The sequence below is a fragment of the Chelonoidis abingdonii genome, chromosome 8 (assembly GCF_003597395.2).
Source record: "Chelonoidis abingdonii isolate Lonesome George chromosome 8, CheloAbing_2.0, whole genome shotgun sequence".
Lineage (NCBI taxonomy): Eukaryota > Metazoa > Chordata > Testudines > Testudinidae > Chelonoidis > Chelonoidis abingdonii.
Genome location: NC_133776.1, coordinates 52665072 through 52685214, shown reverse-complemented (window position 1 = coordinate 52685214; position 20143 = coordinate 52665072). Strand labels below are relative to the sequence as shown.

Genomic DNA, 20143 nt, shown 5'->3' with positions numbered 1-20143 from the left:
CTGACAGATTTCACCTCAGGCTTTTTCACTGTCCTACAGGAAAGCCTGTTTCCATGTGCAATTTATCTCTGCCACCAATGCTACCCACCCGCTGCAACATTGTGTTCCAGGGCACTCAGTATTGCTGGACTGTTTTGCCTATGGGGTACTGTATTCCATGCTGCTGGGAGGAGTATGTTGGGAAAAGGAGGATTGTTGCAAAGGAAAGAGAGTTCAGTTGGTGGATGAGATCTTGATAGTAAGTGAAACTGAAGAAGAGCATGAAGGGTTAGTGCAGCACTTACGAGGTTGCTGTCAAGCACACACCTTGAAATGTAATCCTTTTAAAGCCCAGATCAAACAGAGAGAAGTGCAATATCTGGGAAATAGACTCGGCGTGCAAGGGGAAGATCAGTAGATAAGGAGAGAGTGAAGTGTAACCTTCCAATCCCAGTGAATACTAAATCCTCGCAGTCCTGTTGGGGGCTCACTTTCGCTGAGAATTTATGGTGGGATATGCAGAAAAGGCAGAACTCTTGTATGAGGTGCTTAAAAGGCTGCAATGGATCTGAACAGAAGAAGCAACTAGTTCGTGGGAAAGCTTGAAAAGGGGGTTAATGGAAGCATCTGCTTTGGCTGCCCCCAGCAAAGACTTGATGCGTATTATAGCAGAGCACTGATAGTTCCAGAAAGCTAACTGAGAATCTGAGCAAACTGCTCTTGCTGCTTACTGGACACTACAGAAAGTCCAGGGAATTATCAGAGCAAGTAAAATAATTGTTAAAAGCCATCATGCTCTGGGAAAACTACTAAGTCAGGAAAATGTATCCAAAGGGCATGTGAGTGGATTAGGCTATCCAATGGGTCTTTGCTCTCGTGACAGAAAATGTCCAATCGCTCACCCTGAAAGAACCTGAAATATGTGTCTGGAGTCTAACCCTAACTGGTCAGGAACCTGTTTGTGAGCCCCAGGAGGAATCTAAAGCACACGCTGTCTTTACAACAACTCCAGTTGAACAGGTAATTGGGAAAACAATCTGTCTTGTGGATGGTAGCTTATATTATAAAGAAGGAAAGTGAATTACAGGATTCAGATGCAGAAGACAGGCAAATACTTAAATCCTTTCAATACAAGCTAGAGAAGGGAGGAACAAAGTTTGCAGATGTGTCAGCAGTTGTAGAAGTGTTGGAGAGAATGAAAAACAAACTGAAATAATTATTGGAACTGATTCACATTAGATTATGTTTATAAAGGTACCACCATTTATCTTCCATGATGGAAAACTATAACTTTTACAGGAATCGATGGATCTTAAATTAAACACAAGATCCTTTGGCAACGAATGGAAGAATGGGCAGCCAATTTTAATAAGTTGAGACTGGTTAAAATAAAATCACATAAAGGAAAAGGTCCATTACAACGGGGAAATGAACAGGCAGATAAGCTAGCAAAGGAAGCGGCGATCACCAGTACAATATTGGAAGCTGGGCCATTGGCAGTAACCACCCAGGCACAAGCAAAACCAGAACCAAAAACAACCAGGAAAGGTTGCTATTATTACAGGACATTCAGGCAAAAGTTGAGTTGGTACAGCCATGGAGTGCAGAATGCCTCTCAAAGTGGTGGCGCATTCCATTGAAAAAAGAACAAAGCTTAATTATAGCAAAACCAATGAATGGGTTTTAGCAATCTTAACAAATGCAACACCTTCCTTTGGGATGGATATATGGTTCTGTTGTGGGGGGACACCTGAAATTAGAAGAGGCATTAGAGAAACTTTAAAAGATGGGCTGGTGGCCTGGAATGAAAGAGGATTTAAATGTCCATATTTATAGTTGTTTAACATGTGCAAAACAAGAGCCTGCTAGAAGGAAAAGGCGAGGGGAATTAATGCATCAGGCTTTAAAGGGTCCCTTACTTGCAGGTGGATTTTGTGGGACCTTTGCCCACCATACCTCAGAAGAATAGATGGAAGTTTGTAATTGTAGGTAGCTTCAGGAAATGGGTGGAAAGAGAGTAGTCTGGTAGCTGCAAAAGTGTTAATAATAGAAATCTTTCCTAAATGGAGTTTACCACAAAGTATTGACTCTGATAATGGACCAGCTTTCATCAGACAAATGTACCAAAGTGTGGGTACATGGGCTGCTATTCCCCTACCATTACAAATCCCCTTCCACCCTCAAGCTGGAGAGTAGGTGGAAAGAATGAACTAGTCCCATAAAATTGAATTATCCAAACTATGCAATGAATTGGGAACAAACTGGGACATGGTGCTCCTATTGTATTTTAAATCTTGGCCGGCACATTTACATTTCCCAAAGGAGTCACTCCTCTCTTTTTTAGAATCACTGATAAAGCAACTGCAGTGTAAGAAACGTAGAACCCCTGCGTTGCCAAATCTTATGGTTTCATCAGTAGCCTTACAAGACCTGGTGTTTTTCCTAACCCCCCTCTTCACCCCTGGAATCCAGAGATTGCAGGAGAGCCCAGTTTTCATTTAAAAACAGAACTTTCAAGGTCACGTGATTGCAGGGACCCACCTGAAAACATGACCGCATGCGCATCCCTTAGAGAAATGAGATAAGTCAAACGAATCCAGCATTTATTAGAGTTTTAGATCCTGTGCCTTTTTTGCAGCCTGACTCATGCCTTTTAGGGTTGCCAGTTTTGGTTGGACGTATTCCTGGAGGTTTCTTTACATGACATAGTCTTTAATTAGATTCATCTTTCATTCCTAGAGACTCCAGGCCAATCGTGAAGGGTTGGCAACCCTGTTTTTTGACCCCTGGGAATATGGAATCCTGCATGTCTTCATCCAGCAGGTTCACTGAGCTGCATTGTCTCAATGTGGTTCTTCCAAACAACTGAATCCTCTCATTGTGTGGCAGACCCACTCTCTGGTTGGCAAGGGAGTAGGTAGGCTCCTGAGCTGACTCAGGGTCATCCCCAGGCAGTGCCAAGAGCTTGTTAGCTGTTCACACAGCCCCCTCCCGATGCACAGCACCAGATTTAGGCTAAACCATCCTTGACCAGGCTGAGCGCCAACAGCACCAGGGCCCAGGCACACCAGCACCCAAATGGCCACATCCAATGCCACTTGTTGCAACCACCTGCCCCCTCCCCATGCCCTCGCCCAGTCAAAGGAGAAGCACTGGGAGCATCTGTGAGGCTTTGCTGATGAGTCAGGCATGGCTCTCCCCCGCCACCAAAGGGAGAGGCTGGCTGATGTTCCAGCTGCGCCATCTTTGCCCAGTGCTAGTGCCTGAGCCCACCTGCCTGTGTGATGCCAGGTTTGCCCCTGGGAGTGTGTTGGCTTCCTCTCTAGCATGGTCAGACCTGCTCCTTCACAGCTCAGTCTTAACTGGCCTGGGTGCTGAGATGCCCCCATGCCACGCCACCCTCCCCATTTCTGGCCCAAAAGGGGCAGCTCCTCTGCCAGAAATGTGTGTGTCAATGGAACAGCCCTCACCCCAGACCATGCAAAGGTCCTGGACGCATCTCCAACTACATCCCCTGCCCCAGAAGGACTGAGGCCCTCGCTGGGAACATTCCAAACCAGGGCTGGGCAAAGCCCCCCAAGGATGGACAAAGGGCCCAATCCTGCTGTGGCCCTAGGAGGGCTCCTTGGTATCTGAGTCACTGCTCGGGGCCCTGGGTTCCCCTATAGGGACAGGCGAGGAATGGGAGAGGGCAACCGGATGGCTACTGGCTGGGGCTGGGGGTAACTACAAGAACAGGATGTGGTGGGAGCTGTGGATGAGTGTTGCCCCATGTCTGCCACATAGCAGGGGAGTTGGTACTTTAGGGGCGGTGATCCACATGCAGAGCTGATCAGCTGTGGGGACTGAGCAGCATTCCCTTCCCCTTGCCAGGGGATGGCAGCTGCCGAGCCTCCCCACACACCGTACTGTGAGGGCTGGCTGGGGCGTGGTCTCCTCTGGTGCCACTACTCCACCCTCCCGTGCAGACGAAGACTCCTACGGCCAAAGCTGCCAGAGCGAAGGCTCCCAAGGTGATGCCCAGCACCAGAGGGGCATGCGAGCGCCTGTGCTGTCCTTCTGCAAGACAAGAGGAATGGGCTCAGAGCCAGGCTTTGCTCTCAGGGGCTGTGCACGGTGGGGGCCAGGCCTGGTGCATGGGACTGATCCAGGTTCCATTCCCATGTTTCCTCCTCTTCCGCTGGGCTGGGGGCCCAAAGGGAGCCCCTTCCAATATCATAGGGAGTTCATATTCCTGCTGCTGGGCAGAGGATCCTGGTGCCAGCATGGGCTGGCGCAGGGATTGCTGGGCTGCAGTGCCGTCCCTATGCAGCACCCCTGGGAAACCCATGCCCACTGGTCCCCCCCTCACGTACCAGTCCTGGCGCCATCCATCATGCTGTGCCGCCTCACAAACTCCACACATGTTGTCTCCAGGAAGGACTGCAGCTTGGAAGTGGTCTCTGGGTACCGGTTCACCTGGCCATGGGCGAATGTGGCCAGCTTGTCCTCCTCCTTGTGCCCCGGTAGCACCCAGCTGGCATTGGCCACTCGGAAGCTCAGGAAGTCGTCTCCATTGAGTGCCACCTCATAGAAGCTGTGGGAGGCGCCATCAGGGGAAAGCTGGCAGCCCAGCTTGCAGCGCAAGTGCAGGGGGTCTGTGAGGGGGCAGAGCCAGAGGGGTCAGGCTGGCATGGCCCAGATGCAGGGGTCAGGAGGGCACAGGGAAGGAGGGGTCATGGGGGAGCACCCCAACCCCTCCTTGTTTTGCCAGAGCAACCCTCTGGCAGATGGGGGGCAGTCAGCAGCATCCTCCTCACTGGGTTCAGCCCCATCTTCCTGTCCCCTCACTTCTTTCCCCCGATTCCACCCCTACTCACTTTGTGCTCCCCAGATCTGTCCCCCACTCGCTTTCCTTTACCCCCTTTTCTCTCCCTTGGCCTGATCCCCCTACCCTCCTCCTACCCTTCCCATTCCCCACTGCCATCCCCACGCCCCCACACCTACTCTCTCTGCTTCCCTACCCCGGCCAGTGCCATACACTGCCAGGTAACTGATGTGTCTCTGTTCCCCTTTCGTGGTACTCTCAGAGTTCCTGGGAAAGCTGGGTGGCAGCTGCCATTTTGTTCGCCGAGTGGGCGCAGCCTGAAGCCAGGAGTCGCACACACCGCACGCTCACAGAGACTTGACTCTGGGCCACCTGGCTGTTTCCTTTTGGCCAAGGTCTAAGTCACTGCTATTGATAGGCTATGGCAGTGGGGGGCTGAGCAGGGAATGGGGCCAAACTGAAAAATGTGACAAAAAAATTGGGTTCAATCTGAACCAAAACCAATTTGCTTGTGGAATCAAACAATGCAAGGGAAAAGATTGTTTCAATAGGGATTGAGTTGGCTCAAAGCCAATGCATTTTTTCAACCAAAAACAATTAGTTGAAAAACATTCTCCTAGCAATCCTGGTAAAGCATAACACCCTCTCCCCTACTGCACCTCCACCTCCTTGCCCCCACGTTATACACAATGCTCAGGGGGTGGGGGGGAAGCGCAGCACCCTGCCTGGCTGACCCATCTATGGGTAGCAAATACCATACATGCCCCCGTGCCATCCAGCTGATGCAAACTCTGTTTCTTCCACTTTGCTGCCATCCCCCCGAACCATGTCACCAGCACCAGGTGTCAGAGGGGCCCATGCCCTCAAGCGTCACTCCCGCTCTAGTACTCACACTGCACATTCCTCTCCTTGGCGATCACCTGCACCAACATATGGAAGGAGTGTAAGTAAGTCTGCAGGCTGCTTTCCATCTCCTGCCACTGCTTTGGGGGCTCCAGCGGGAGCAGCTGGCTGGCATTGAAGCCCTGCAGGCTGTGGGTCAGTACCCCGTTCAGAGTGGCGTTCCCCAAAAATTCAATGGTGTTGCTGTTCGGAAGGTGGGCGAGCTGAATCATGGTGAACGTGTGCAGGGCTGGGAGGGACAGACACCCAGAGAATCAGAAAGTCAGAGGACACTGGCCACCCACATCTCCCCGACCGCTGACTTTGGGTTTCCTGTCACACAAAGCCCTCCTTCCCAAGGGGCCGGAGGCATTCCTCCATCACTGCATCAAGCCCCCAGCCTCACCTGCTGGAGCACTGGCCAGCTGCTTGGGCTCACCCGCACTCAGCCATGCATGGGAAAGAGAAGCCCGCAGGTAATTCCTGCAGGAGGGCTCAGCAGATGCTGGGATTTCCCTGCCTTGCTCTACTCATCGCAGGGCTTCCCTGCCCACCTCCCCCAGCACAGCCAGTCCCTCAGTTATGCTAGCACCGCTGGTATCTCCTTGCGGGGGCCGTTTCAGACTGGCCGGCACCAGCCTTTCCTGTGGTGCTTCCAGTGCAGGAAAAGCATTTGAGCTGTGAAGGGATCTGCCACTTCCCCGTGTCACAGGGGTTGGAGGGGGATGGGGGTTGTTACAGTGTCTGCAGGGAAACCCTGGCCTGAGAGTAGACCCCATCCCATCCCTCAGCCACACCGCTGGGAATCACACTCTCTCTCTCTCTCTCAGCTGGGCTGATCAGAGTGAGGGTTTGTCTCCATGGCCAAGCCTTCAGAGCCGCTCGGGACCGGGTGGCTCTGCAGCTCCCTCAGGGTGCAAGAGCCCTGTATAGGGTTGCTGGGGACCCCTCTTACCTGCCCCATCTCCCTGGTGGCAGAGAACACCAACAAGGAGCAGAAGTAGCAGCATTCTCGCAAGCTGGCTGGGGGGCCCAGTCACTGCTCAGTTCTAGCCTGGTGCCCTTGGTGGAGGAGATGGGGGGGTCCCGGAGCCTGGCAGAGCAATGGCAGGGGCCCCGTGTCTCAAGCCTCTGTGCCGAACTGTGCAGGGGATGTGAATGTCGGGGCAGTGCTGTGGAGCAGTCAGAGCTGTGGGAGGGAGCTGGGGCTGCCAGGGAGGAAGAGGGCGGGAATGTTAGTCCTGCTCTGTTATTGCAGCTCTGTTCCATTTCCGCAGCTGCTGACACCCCTTCTCTGCCAGCCCAGGGCCTGGCTCCCCTCTGCTGTCCCCACAACGCAGCTGGGCTGGGCACTGCAGCTCACACACCCAGGGCTGATGTGCAGGGGGCGGGGAGGAAATATTCTGGGGCCCTGAGCTCTGGATACCCCCCTGAACATATGTAATGAGTGAAATGGGGCCCCAGCAAATATGATGTACCAGCTCCCACCCAGCAGCTTCCCCCGCAGGGGGGAGTGTTTGTTAACCCCAGCTGCCAGGCCAAGCTCTGCTAGGCTGAACAGTGGGCTGGAAGTCAGGACTCCTGGATTCCACTCCCAGGCTCACATTGGGGTGATGGACAGAGGCAGGCCTCCTGGGTTCTGCTCCAAGCTGTGATGGAAAGTGTGGACTAATGGGTTAGAGCAGGGGAACTGGCAGGCAGCACTCCTGGGTTCTATGCCCACCAGAGCTGCTGACTCCTTGAGTGATTTTCGGCAAGTCATTTACTTCTGTGCCTCAGTTTCCCCTTTGTAGAATGGCTGTGGACCCTCCAAGGGGATGTGAGGCACAGGGGTGGACACACAGGCTGGCTATGAACTGCACAGTGATCCCTGGATGGCGTTCTCCAGAGCGGACAAAGAAGCCTGCTCTGTGCTTGAATCCTGGCCATGCTCTGGCTCTGTGCGGAGCACCACAGAGCTGGCTGGCTCAGGAGTCACCCCCTGGAGCAGCCCAGCCCCTCCCTGCCTTGTCAGGCAATGGCTGGCCCTCAGCACAGCTGCTCAGCTCCCTGCAGGCCCCGTCTCCTCTCTGGCCTGGGCCGGGCGTTACATTGCTCACCCCTCTGGCACTGAAGGGACAACATGGCCCCTCCTGCAAGGGCAGGGCACACAGATGTGATCCTGTTCCCAAGGGGGTGGGGCTGGGGCTGCAGACCCCTGCCCTGGGTGTGTACGGTTATCCACACACAGGGGGTGACCAGAAAAACTGAGGCGCTGCAAGCCTGGTCATTTATGCTGAGCCCTGGGAGAGGACACTGGCTCCCCCTGGCCTGGAACAATCAGGATCTTCCTCACATGGACATTCTGCCCCCCCACCTGCAATACAGGGGAAGCTGAGGCTGCAGTGCAGAAGGCTGTAGAAACCATTCTCAGCTGCTGGCCACAGGGCTTTAACCCCTACTGCTCCACAGCCCAGGCCTGCTCCTCTCCAAGGGGCCCCGTCACTCCCAGTGGGCTACAAGATGTGGAGCAATCAGTGAGGACTGGGATCTGCCTTGGGCTCACCTCTCTCCCTGGTGATCCTGCTGCTGGCTGGCCCATTGCCCTTTGCTGTGCCATGGGCGGCGCCTGCTCAGAGCTCTTCCAAGATGTGTCATTGCAGCTGGGCCTGCAGCATGACTGGTTTTCTGGCCTCGCTCTCCCTGGCTCCCATTCAGCTGTGACCTCCATGGGGATCCCCCTGCCCGCCCCACCATTCCAGCAGCCCCTTGCCTAGGGCTAGACCTCCCAGCACTGGCGGGTCAGAGGGAGCCAGCCTCAGCTTTCAGTTACAAAAACTAAGTGTCTAGCCCTCTGACATAAACATACAGTTAAGGGTAGCATAAAATCCCTCTTCACCCTGTAAAGGGTTAATTCCTCTTTTACCTGTAAACGGTTAAGAAGCTCAGATAACCTGGGTGGCACCTGACAAAAAGGACCAGTAAGGGGAGAAGATACTTTCAAATCTGTGGGGGAAGGTTTTAGTCTGGGTCTTTTGGTGCCAGCCAAGAAACCAGGCAGGGAAATTCCATCTTCTTAAGTATATCTGAACTAAGCATCTAGTCTTACAGAAATAGGAGGTAATAGCAGAAAAGAAATGTGTTAGATTAATTTTTGTTACAGCTTGTGAATTTCCCTATGCTAAGAGGGAGGTTTATCCCTATTTTTGCAACTTGAAGGTTTTGCCTGGAGGGGAGATCCTCTGTGTTCTTGAGTCTTTTGTTATTCTGTAAAGTACTTACCATCCTGATTTTACAGAGGTGATTCTTTTGCCTTTTCTTTAATGAAAATTCTTCTTTTAAGAACCTGATTGATTTTTCATTGTTCTTAAGATCCAAGGGTTTGGGTCTGTGTTCACCTGTACCAATTGGTGAGGATATTATTCTCAAGCCTCCTCAGGAAAGGGGGTGAAGGGGCTTGGGATATTTTGGGGGAGATAATGTTTATTATTTTGAAGCCAGTCTCATGACTTTTGAAGCCTGATTAGTTCTTTGAGAATGCCTGGGATTAGCAATAGAGCTGTCTCCATGGCTGGGGAATGGAGTCGTCCGGGGCAGGTTCTACTACCTCTGCTTCAAGCTCGCCAGGCTCCCAGGGGACAAAGCTCCTGCAAATAACATTTCTATGACTCCAGCCAGCTGAGGGGCCACATTTCAACCCTTTGAGTGGCTGCTTTCCCCACTGACCCTCCCACCCCGCCCCGCCAACCTGCCAGGGGAGTAGAACCTGCCAAAGACCCACCCCGTAGGCCTGCAAGGTGAGAGGTAAGAATGGCAGGAGGAGCAGAGGTGATGCTAGAGGGGGTGCAGAACTGATGTGGAGCTTGTGGCAGGACAGATGTGTGAGCAGCACTGATGGAGAGCTGGGGGGCAGGATAGATGTGGGTGCAGAACTGATGGGGAGCCGGAGGGCTGTGACATTCCCCTCTGGTGTTATCTGGATGGGTGATCTGCTAGGTCACTCCAATCCTTGATTCTGGGAGCCAGGCTTACCCTGCTCTGCTGTGAGAACCTCCGCTCCTGGGCTGTTCACGCACAGCCTCTGGCATGTAAGCTGCTCCCAGCTACTTGCAAGCGAATGACACTAGCCAATATCTCTGGTTCCAGACACAACCCTAGGAAACTCCATCTTGCAGTGTCCAGTTATGCCCACTGGATGCTGGAAGCTTATATGAGTTTGTCAATTTAGCAAAGAAATTGATATGTACCAGGCTCGTTATTCCAAGGGGAGTCTCTGACATCCTTCAGACCAAACACACTGCTTCAGGTAGAATAAACAAACATCTGTATTAACTATGAAAGATAGATTTTAAGCAGTTATATGTCAAAGCATAACAAGTTGGATTTGGTCAAATGAAATAAAAGCAAATGCATTCTAAGCTGATCTTAACATTTTCAATGCCCTTACAAACTTAGATGCTTCTCACCACAGGCTGGCTGGTTGCTCTTCAGCCAGGCTCTCCGCTTTGAGCAATGCTTCACTCACTTGGTGTGGTGGTGTCTGTAGATGTAGGTGGAAGAGAGAAAGAGAACATGGCAAATGTCTCTCTCTTTTATCATGTCCTTTCTTCCCTCTTGGCTTTGCCCCCTGCCCTTCAGAGTCAGGTGAGCATTACCTCATCGCAGTTCCAAACTGACTAAAGAAAGAGGGCTGACTCCCTCTTTTGTTGCTGCCTAGGCCATTGTCCTTTGTTCCTGTGGCCTGGGCTGGGTTTGTCCCATACCTGCCCTGATGAGGTGTGAACTGCCTCTCTGTTCCTAGAGGGTATTTGCCTGGGATGCTTTGAGCCATGAGGATACATTTTCAGCCTCGTAACTATATACATGAAATTATAACCTATAACACAAGATTGTTGTAACAATTACTAAAATATCACTATAACAACCATGCTCAGTGCATCATGAGCCTTCCAAAGACACCCAGCATGAGAAACTTTGCATTGGATACTCACATTCATTTTACAAGGATGGACTTTGCGGGGGGGGGGGGGAGCTGGGTGTTCCCCTGAGGATCAGAGAGTCACAAGGGCAGAATGGATGTGGGTGCAGAACTAATGGGAAGCTCGGGAGTAGAACGGATGGGAGTGCAGAACTGATGGGAAGCTGGGGGGCAGGACAGATGTGGGTGCAGAACGGACAGGGAGCTGGGGGGCAGAACAGATGTGCTATCTCTTTCATATCTGTAGAAAATGGCGGTTACCCCCACTTTTTTCAGACCAAGTCCAGCCCCATGTGGCAATGCTGAGCCCCAGCAGGAAGAGCTGTATGAAGGAATCCTGGCAAAGCAAAGCAACCAAAGGGAACCCCTAACAGACAGATATGTAGGGGCAGTATGACCAACCCCAAAACATTCAAAGCAGATGTATCCCCTCCCTCATTCAGCTCTCCAGCCCCTTTTAAAGGCAGGAGTTGGAATATGCCCATCCTCAGGCTGGACACCTGCAGCTGCCATTTCATCTGCCACAATGAGGGGGTTGCCTCATTGAGGGTTCCTGGGCCTGCATCCGAGGTTGGCGTAAAACCCTCATCCCACTCGTCACAGACACTTGGCAGCCAGATAAGGCTCGGCCAATGCCAAGGCGCTGCTTGGCTCGCCCCATCAGACACGATGTAATCATGCCTTAGTAGGTCATAACTGAGAATGCCAAATTCAGGACAAACTGCTGAGAAATAGGGCAAACAACCGAAAATTGGTGGTTATCCTTGTGGTAAGAGGAGGCTCTAAGATATAAACCTTGGTATCAAAGGCCCGGTATGAGGCCTGAGGCCTGAACTAAAGTAATGGTCAAGACTTTGCTAGCATAAAGCAAAGTGAAGCTCTGAGACAGAGGCAGGCCCTGCTTGCAAGCTGGCAAGGAAAGGGCTGATGCTGCAAGAAGATACGTACCTAAAAGGTACTGAACACTAGAAATCAGAACAGTCACATACTTGCACATTCCACACAGATAACCAGGAACAGGCTGACCCATCCCAATAACAGGGCCAAAAGGGTAATACAGTGGCTAGAGTTGTTTTGTTCGAACCAACATGTACAAGATGAGAGGTGGCACCTAACTACGTAGAGGGGTTGTACCTTGCTACGTGGAAGGGATGCACCTCAATACGTCAGGAGTGATGTGTAACTTGTTTGTACCTGTGTATACGAATGCATCCCTGGGGCGGTGTCTTTGTCCAGCCGAGGGGGCAGTGGAAAGTCCCGCCACTGACTGAGCTGAGTCCGTTGCCAGGGGGCACATATTAGTAAAATGCCTTTTTTTAGAGTAACAATCTAGGGGAACTATCATTGTGCTTCGTTTGACAATAATCCTGGCCGACGTGCCTTCGTACCTTACTGGACTCTGTGGTCATTGGGGGGTTTCTCGAGATCTGTTGTGTCAGCTATCTGTGCAGAGCTGGGACAGCACAGAGAGGGAACACACGATCGCAGCCGAGTGATATCAACATTGAACAGAGCAGAGCACCACAATGGTAGCATCTGACAACACTGGTGACCCCGACCGCTGATCTAGTGAGTAAGCGAGCTATCTGCTGTAAGAATCACAATCTAACATGGCAGAAAACCTCGAGCTAGGGAACTCCCTGATCCCCTCCCTTTTGATCCCCATGTAGTTTAATAACTCATGGACCCACTGGATTGCCAGTAAGGGGGGTACATATGAATTGAAGAATGAGGAAACGTGGACTGGCATATGTAGAGCGATGGTAGAAACCAAGGCTCTGAGAAATAGTAATAAAAGTAAAAAAGCAAGAATTTTGGAACTAATGTCTATGGCAGTGAGAGGGCTTAAACAGCATGCTGGCATGCTGGCCAAACAAGTAATGGAAAAAACAGGGGAAGTAGAAGAGGCAACCCGGGGAGTCAAGCACTGGAAAGCCCAAGCTCTTTTAGCAGGGCAACAAGTGGTCCAGACTCGTGATATGCTCGAGCAAGTAAACCAGGAAAATAAAAAATTGGAGACATCTGTAGAAAACTTGCAGAAGCAAAAAGTGCCACCCTCTGGTGTTCAACGCACGTCAGGTCCTGTTACTGTGCCTGAAGAATGGAGACAGAAGTGGAAAAAGGTGCCCCTAGTAAAATTAAAAGATGAAACGGTGTCCACTGCATTTCAACCATCACCTTATGATAAAAACCATGTTCCAGTTAAACTTAAACCGTAACCTAGACTGGTGCCTGTCAGAACAGGACAAGTAAGTGCACAGAAGGAAAGAGTAGCAAACAATACTCTCATTGAATTGGTAAATCAAATGAAGGAAAAAATGGAACAGTTCACAGAGCACATTAGGAGACAGGAGCTACGACTCGATCACAGGGAAGTGAATAAAAAAGAATTTCAAAGTAAAAAACTGAAGTTAAGCGGGTTAACACCTAGAATTGATGCATTAACACATGGAGCTGCCCAGAAACAGTTAACTGTAGCAAAAAAGGCCACTCTCACTATCCATTTGGCATGCACACAAAAGCAACAGACACTGGGGGAACAAATTCAGGTTTTACAAGAGCAGGTAACTACCCCCAATCTCCTCTCAGAGCCAGGATAAAAACCAGGGGTGCAATTCCCAACTGTGCAGGTTCCCAATTGCTTTGACCCATGGAACCACACTCTGCGCTCAGATCTGAAAATAGAACCTTCTTTCTCAAATATTTTTACATACCGGTTAAGTTTTGTCTTTTATATGTTTTCTCAGTTTGCTAAATTTGCTGCTGCTGCCTGTGCTTTCAAATACCTTGATAGAGTTAATCTCTCTTGGCTCAGGTCTCGCTACCTTCCTAGGTTGCTCTTCACCCACCCACCCTTTTCCCCCGCCTCTCCTCACTTCTACTCTCTTTCTTTGTTTTAAAAGTTAAAAGTTATAGTTTTTACAGAAACCTCCAAAAGATAAAGCAATTGAAAACAGAACAAAATAAGAAACAAAAAGAAAACAAGGTAAAAACTTTAAATCCAGTAAATTAATTTTTTAACCCTTCAGGAATGCAACAGCTGGAATTATTCCTAACTTTCTTGAAGATATGGTTGCCAAGCAACAGAAGTGCACTCTCTGCTTCTAATCCTAACCACTAACTAATATTTGAAACATGGGCTTTTCTTATTTCCATATAGCAGAGTTTTAAAATAATGTTAAATATAAGTAATGCAAAATTCCTTGTTACCAAATTAATACAATATATTTGGCAAATATTAATATATTTTTTTATCAATTTATGTTACAAGTTTTACATAAGGTAATAACTTGTTTATTCAAATGTTTAACCCTTTTCACTTTTTATTTTTGGTGGTGTTATTTTGTATAGTTATGAATAGAATTCTGGCGCCATTTGTTTTTAATAGTAAGTTTGTCCAGTTTGTCTTGTGTCTATGTGTGTGTGTCACGTGACTATTTTTTAAAAAAATTATTTTTATTTTGTTGCAACAAAAGTCAATTTTATACCCTTTTTAAAAAAAAATGTAGATGTGGTACCACACTATTTTAAAATCTTGGTTGGGGTATAATCATAGTATTATTAACACCAATTCAAAGTTCAAAAAGGTTTCAGTTACAAATATATGTACATATATTTCTGCCTCAACAAATAATGCAATTGCAAACAAAAAAAATTCTCTTTTATCAATCACAGTTTTGTTTTTTATGTTTTTTTTAAAATTGTTATTCAAAGAAAAAATCTAAGGGGAAACATTAAGGTAAAGATAATATTAACAAAATGTCAATTTCTTGTTTGGGCTTTTTATAAACTTGTTTGCACTTTTAAATATAGTTATAAGACTGTCGTAACCAAAATGTTTTAAACTAACAATTTATGCATAAAGCTAACCAAACAATTTCAACAGGTTTCCACATTTTCAACAGGTTTCCACCTTTGGCTCCCAAACATAACAAAGCATCTTAAAAGTATATCGTCAAATACCCTCAAGGTATTTGCATGTATCTGTATTTAAAATTTATTTTGGTTTAATGTTAGAGTTGGTTTAATTTTATATGCTTTTCTTTTGTTATGTTAATGGGAAGCAATGGTTGTTAAAGTTTGTGCTTCTAAACAGTTAATAAGAGTAAAATTGGTATCACAAGCAAATTAACTCTAAAAAGCTAGTCAAAATTATGTTACTAACTCTTTTGATGAAACAAAGTGTTCAGCAAGGGAAGACAACACACCTTCTCATGGAACATTATGAGCATTTATTTTAGCCGTTAAACATTACATTTAGTATGAAATATTTGTAATGCACCCCAAATGAAAATGAATGTTTAGACAACAATTGCAAAAGTATAGCTTATGTTATAAAAGTCTTGTTCCCTCTTACATCGTTCTTATTACATTGTAAACAAACTAAGTTAAAACTGTGTATTAAGCTTGGGTTACTGAAAACCAACGAACAAACAAAAACTTTACTGTTAACTAACAAAAGTTGTTTAAGTTGCATCCCACAGACGAAAGATGCCAGAAAGCATCACACCCTGAAGATAACAGATAATATCAGTATATAGTGAAGAAACCTCCAAGCACCAAGAGAAGAAAAATGAAGTGCTTTATAAATAAGAGAGTGGTCCAACACACCTCTATTTACCATATATGGACAATTAAGTTAACAATCAGCTAAAAACCACTAGCTGGATCAGGAAACCTGTCATTTAATTTCAACGTGGTTGCTGTGTAAAAACAACTCTGTTATTGTGGTACTACTGTCTTATCATTGTACTGCTGCATTATTGCGGTATTGTATTAGTGCTGTACAACACGTACCATGTGCATAACCTTGCTAAACTGTTTAACCAACCCCCAGGTAAAAATCAACAACCAAATGGCAACAAACACCATGAAGGCAAGGAAAAAACAAATTGGTAAAGAAATTAAGTTACATATTAACTACAAATTGGGTAAACAAATTCCCTGTTAGTACCAGTCATGATTTGGGTCAGGGCCACTGCATCCGAACCGAGGTACATATTATTCAAAACAATCTTGTTCAGTGTCTGGGTGCCAATATTAAATCCTGACACAGCAATATTTGATAGATTGGTTACTGTCTGTTCAGTAGGTTATCTGGAAGACAGCATCCATAAAAGACAACTGAATCTACATCAACCAATGGAACAGAGAAGCTACCACTTCTGTTTCCTGCCCAGTAAAGCTTACCCAAGGGTGACAACCAGCAGCAAGGGTAACCTATAACATGAATGGACAGTACTGTGTAGTAACTAATTACTATATATTTCTATATAAAGGTCTCAGTGGTAGTGTCACTACTCCAAATTTCTGTTTTATTTCTCATATACAGAGCACTGTGGGATACACTATCATAATCCCTGTCCCAGTATTTCAAAACACTCAGCCTACTACTAATGATGAGACAGGTGACAACTGGAATTGCCCTAATACGAGTGTGTTTCTATCTGTGTCACCAAAGTAAAAGGGCCAGAGTACACCAGCATCCTGGAAAAACATGGTTACGCTTGGATATAAGTTGGTGTCATATGTACACATACATACTATACATATATGCCCATACACACTACAAATATATATGTAATATCCATATAATTCATAGATATTAATTATTTGGGAGTGCCTCTAAGGTTCAATCATAATGCTACATTCCTCAGTCACGGTCCCAGGCCTAACATTCCCAGGCCCACCATAAGGGACTAAAAAATAATTGGATAATAAAATCTGCTTAACAGTTGTACGAGGGAATGTGCAGACTAAAAAGACAGATGGGGCATGAGTGTATGGATGGTAAAGTAAGATAACCACATAACAGTGTTTAGCCCACTGGGTTATCTTTATTCCATACATTATGCTTTTCTGGGACGATGGGTAAACATCATCCCCATAAAAAGACAAAAAGTGGGGGAATGTAGTAAGAGAAGGCTCTAAAATATAAACCTTGGTATCAAAGGCCCAGTACGACGCCTGAGGCCTGAACTAAAGTAATGATCAAGACTTTGCTAACGTAAAGCAAAGTGAAGCTCTGAGCCAGAGGCAGGCCCTGCTCACGCAAGCTGGCAAAGAAAGGGCTGATGCTGCAAGAAGATACGTACCTAAAAGGTACTGAACACTAGAAATCAGAACAGTCACATACTTGCACATTCCACACAGATAACAAGGAACAGGCTGACCCATCCCAATAACAGGGCCAAAAGGGTAATATGATGGATAGAGTTGTTTTGTTCGAAACAACATGTACAAGGTGAGAGGAGGCACCTTACTACGTAGAGGGGTTGTACCTTGCAAAGTGGAAGGGTTGCACCTCAATACGTCAGGAGTGATGTGTAACTTGTTTGTACCTGTGTATAAGAATGCATCCCTGGGGCGGTGTCTTTGTCCAGCCAAGGGGGCAGTGGAAAGTCCCGCCACTGACTGAGCTGAGTCCATTGCCAGGGGGCACATATTAGTAGAATGCCTTTTACTAGAGTAACAATTTAGGGGAACTATAATTGTGCTTCGTTTGACAATAATCCTGGCCGACGTGCCTTCGTACCTTACTGGACTCTGTGGTCACTGGGGGGTTTCTCGAGATCTGCTGTCTCAGCTATCTGTGCAGAGCTGGGACAGCACAGAGAGGGAACACACGATCACAGCCGAGTGATATCAACATAACAGAGCAGAGCACCACAATGGTAGCATCTGACAACAATTCTTTTAGAAGATATACCAAACCAGCCACAAAAATAAACTCCTGTTTCACCACACTGGCTAACATGAAAATATAAAGGCAGTTTCCTTAGGCATTCCAGTTCTTATACACCTCTACCTCGATATAACACTGTCCTCGGGAGCCAAAAAATCTTACCGCATTATAGGTGAAACTGTGTTATATTGAACTTGCTTTCATCCACGGAGTGCACAGCCCCCTGCCCTCCCCGGAGCACTGCTTTACCACATTATATCCCAATTCGTGTTATATTGGGTGGCGCTATATCGAGGTAGCGGTGTATCACCACCAAAAACACTGGATTCAGAGATGAGTGGTTCTTTACAACCCATCTCATCAAATAATAGGTTCTTCCGATCCCAAAGTACCAACCTCACACCCAGGTCAATTTAAAACTCTGATCTTACCCTAAAATCACACAGAAGAAGGAAGAAGAAAGAAGAAGGAAAGAAGGAAAGAAAGATGCGAGTTAAAATTGGTTAAAGGAATCAACTACATCCAGTAATGGCAAAGTTCTTGGTTCAGGCTTGTAGAAGTGATGGAATAAACTGCTGGCTTACGTCAAGTCTTTGGAGTACATCCCCAGCTTGGATGGGTTATTCAGTCCTTTGTTCAGAGCTTCAGTTTGTAGCAAAGTTCCTTCAGAAGTAAGAAGGAGGATTGAAGACAAAATAAAGATGCAGCTGCCTTTTATAATCTCTTGCCATGCGCCATCTGCTTCCTTTGTTTCAAACACAAGCTGCCCAGCACATGGCTTGGAAGCCTAGAGTTCTGTCCATAGGCAGGTCACTGCATGCCTTGCTGAGTTATAAGGTGTATCTGCCTTCTCTCAATGGGTCAGTTATATGGCTGATGGTCCTTAATGGGCCATCAAGCAGGCCAGGCAGTGCTGATGCCAAACTGTCTGTGGGTGTCACCCAGAAGCATAGCACAAGTTTGAAATACAGACAGACATGCATATCTATAACTCGTAATACAAAGGTGATACAAACCTATCAACAAGATTATCATATCTGGCAAATTATAACATTTTTGCAGATATCTTACTGGCATATCTGGCTGTGACCGATGTCCCAGTGGGGGATAACTATAGTTACTCAGTTAGCGTGAACTGCAAAGAATGGGGCACACAATCCACATAAAGCTGGTGGATATTCCAATACTTATAACTTCACATACAAAAATGATACGTGCATGCTGATAGCATAATCATAACCAGCAAATGATAGCCTTTTCATAGACACCTCACTCGACAACCTTTGTACAATATTTGCTGCAAATATATAACAGTGGTTGCAACAATGGTCATATTTTAATCAGATCACGTCACACCCAGTGATGAGGATGCAGCTGCCCCTTGCTCCTGGAGGCAGTGCTGAATGCTGCATGTCTTGAGCCGCTTTGTGTGAGTCCCTCTGGACCTCCTGCTGCCCCCCAGCTATTGGATGCGGGCAATTACCCTGCTGTAGATAAAGGCTTGAGAAGCAAGCCCATAAAGAAGAGGAGCTGGGTGGCATTGTGTCTGGTGCCCTTCGCACTGGGCATGTGCTGTGGGAGCGATCTCCGTCCACTGCCCCCTGGGGCCCTGCTGAGCATCATTCACGACATCAAACCATCCGTCAGCTCTTAACACTCCCACCTCAGACTTTAATCAGGGCCTGCGAGGGCAGGTGTTCTGATGCTCCCTGGCAACCTGCCCCCTTGGCTCTGCCATCTTGGTAGCCAGCACTAGGCTGGGCCACGGACCCACTTCACTCCATATGAATCCTTGTTAATAACTGCTTATGCCCTGGTTTCCCACTGGACTTTGACCCTGCAGGGGTGGGACCTGGGTGCTTCTCCCCCCTCACACACACACACACTCCAGCATGGGACAATCTATACAACTGCTTCCCCCACTCCCCCAATGGCAGCCACAGCCCCTTGAAAGGGATGTCTCCTGTATCAAGGCACTGTGGGCCTTTTGCTGTGAGTTCTTTCCGTTGGTCTCATGCTGCATCTTTAATAATCATCTTTGGCCTGGTGATTAGGTAAAATAATAATCCCCAGCCTCAAATAATGAACTTCCAGGCCTGCTTCTGCTGCGTGGAGGTTCAGTCAGGCCTCCTGACTGCTGTCACTGTTAGTCGCAGATGTGGCCTTTCACCCCACTTTAGAAACAGGAACAGCTCCAGGATGGAGCAAGCCCTGTGCCCTCCATCCATCCCTGCCTCCGGACCCAAGGTTGTGACTGCCAGTGACAGATTGCACAGATCAGCTGCCTACTGCATGGTCATTTGGGGTACTGGCCCGCCTAAAGGGAGGCTTAGCCAGTTATTGGCGCAGAAGCCTGTTACTTGCAAAACTGTAGACTCAGGCCTGAAACTACCCTGCCTTCCCAGACCCACCCAAGAGATTTGTGGACCCCATGCTGCTCTGCATGAAGCGTGGCTAGTTTCACCTGCGTGTTCGGATCTGACGCTACATTAGATTCACTTGGCTTTGGATTTAGTCATGGAAGCTCTGCACTGCTCCAACTGAAATTGCCGGAGGCACCTAGCTGTGCAGCAGCATGTAATTAACTCCCCTGGAATCGAGGCAGGGCACTGAAGCTAACGCACCTGCTCCAGGTGCACTCCACGCCTCAGGCATCCCGACCAGCTGCCCTCCCTGCATGCTGTGGTCAAATGATGGAAAAACTGGTGATGGTGAGATTAGTAGCACATGTAATGAGAAATCGGAGCAAAGTGGGTTCAGAAGAGATAAGAGTACTACTGATAACATTGTGCAGATAGAGACAGGAGCACGGAAAGCTGGAGAAGCAAAGAAT

General features: G+C 47.8%; 1 protein-coding gene across 2 annotated transcripts; it reads right to left on the bottom strand.

Moving 5' to 3' along the window:
• Positions 1-2565: 2565 nt before the first annotated feature.
• Positions 2566-6932, bottom strand: PROCR (protein C receptor). 2 transcript variants are annotated; one of them, XM_032772454.2, is made up of 4 exons: positions 6624-6932; positions 5679-5918; positions 4335-4616; positions 2566-4038 (listed from the first exon to the last, which is right to left on the bottom strand). In XM_032772454.2, exons 1-4 carry the CDS (start codon positions 6676-6678, stop codon positions 3812-3814), a joined length of 804 nt encoding a protein of 267 aa, XP_032628345.1. In that variant the 5' UTR covers positions 6679-6932; the 3' UTR covers positions 2566-3811. The 2 variants fall into 2 exon arrangements, with proteins under 2 accessions (XP_032628345.1, XP_032628346.1); XM_032772455.2 differs by lacking the exon at positions 6624-6932 and adding an exon at positions 6075-6444.
• Positions 6933-20143: the final 13211 nt, after the last annotated feature.

Bases quoted from the DNA above. Each gene is read 5' to 3' on its own strand.
- PROCR (XM_032772454.2), bottom strand. From the start codon at position 6,678: ATGCTGCTACTTCTGCTCCTTGTTGGTGTTCTCTGCCACCAGGGAGAT. The intron at 5,919-6,623 runs GTAAGAGGGGTC...TGTCCCTCCCAG, and splicing joins CCACCAGGGAGATGGGGCAG to CCCTGCACACGTTCACCATG. The intron at 4,039-4,334 runs GTACGTGAGGGG...CTTGTCTTGCAG, and splicing joins GATGGATGGCGCCAGGACTG to AAGGACAGCACAGGCGCTCG.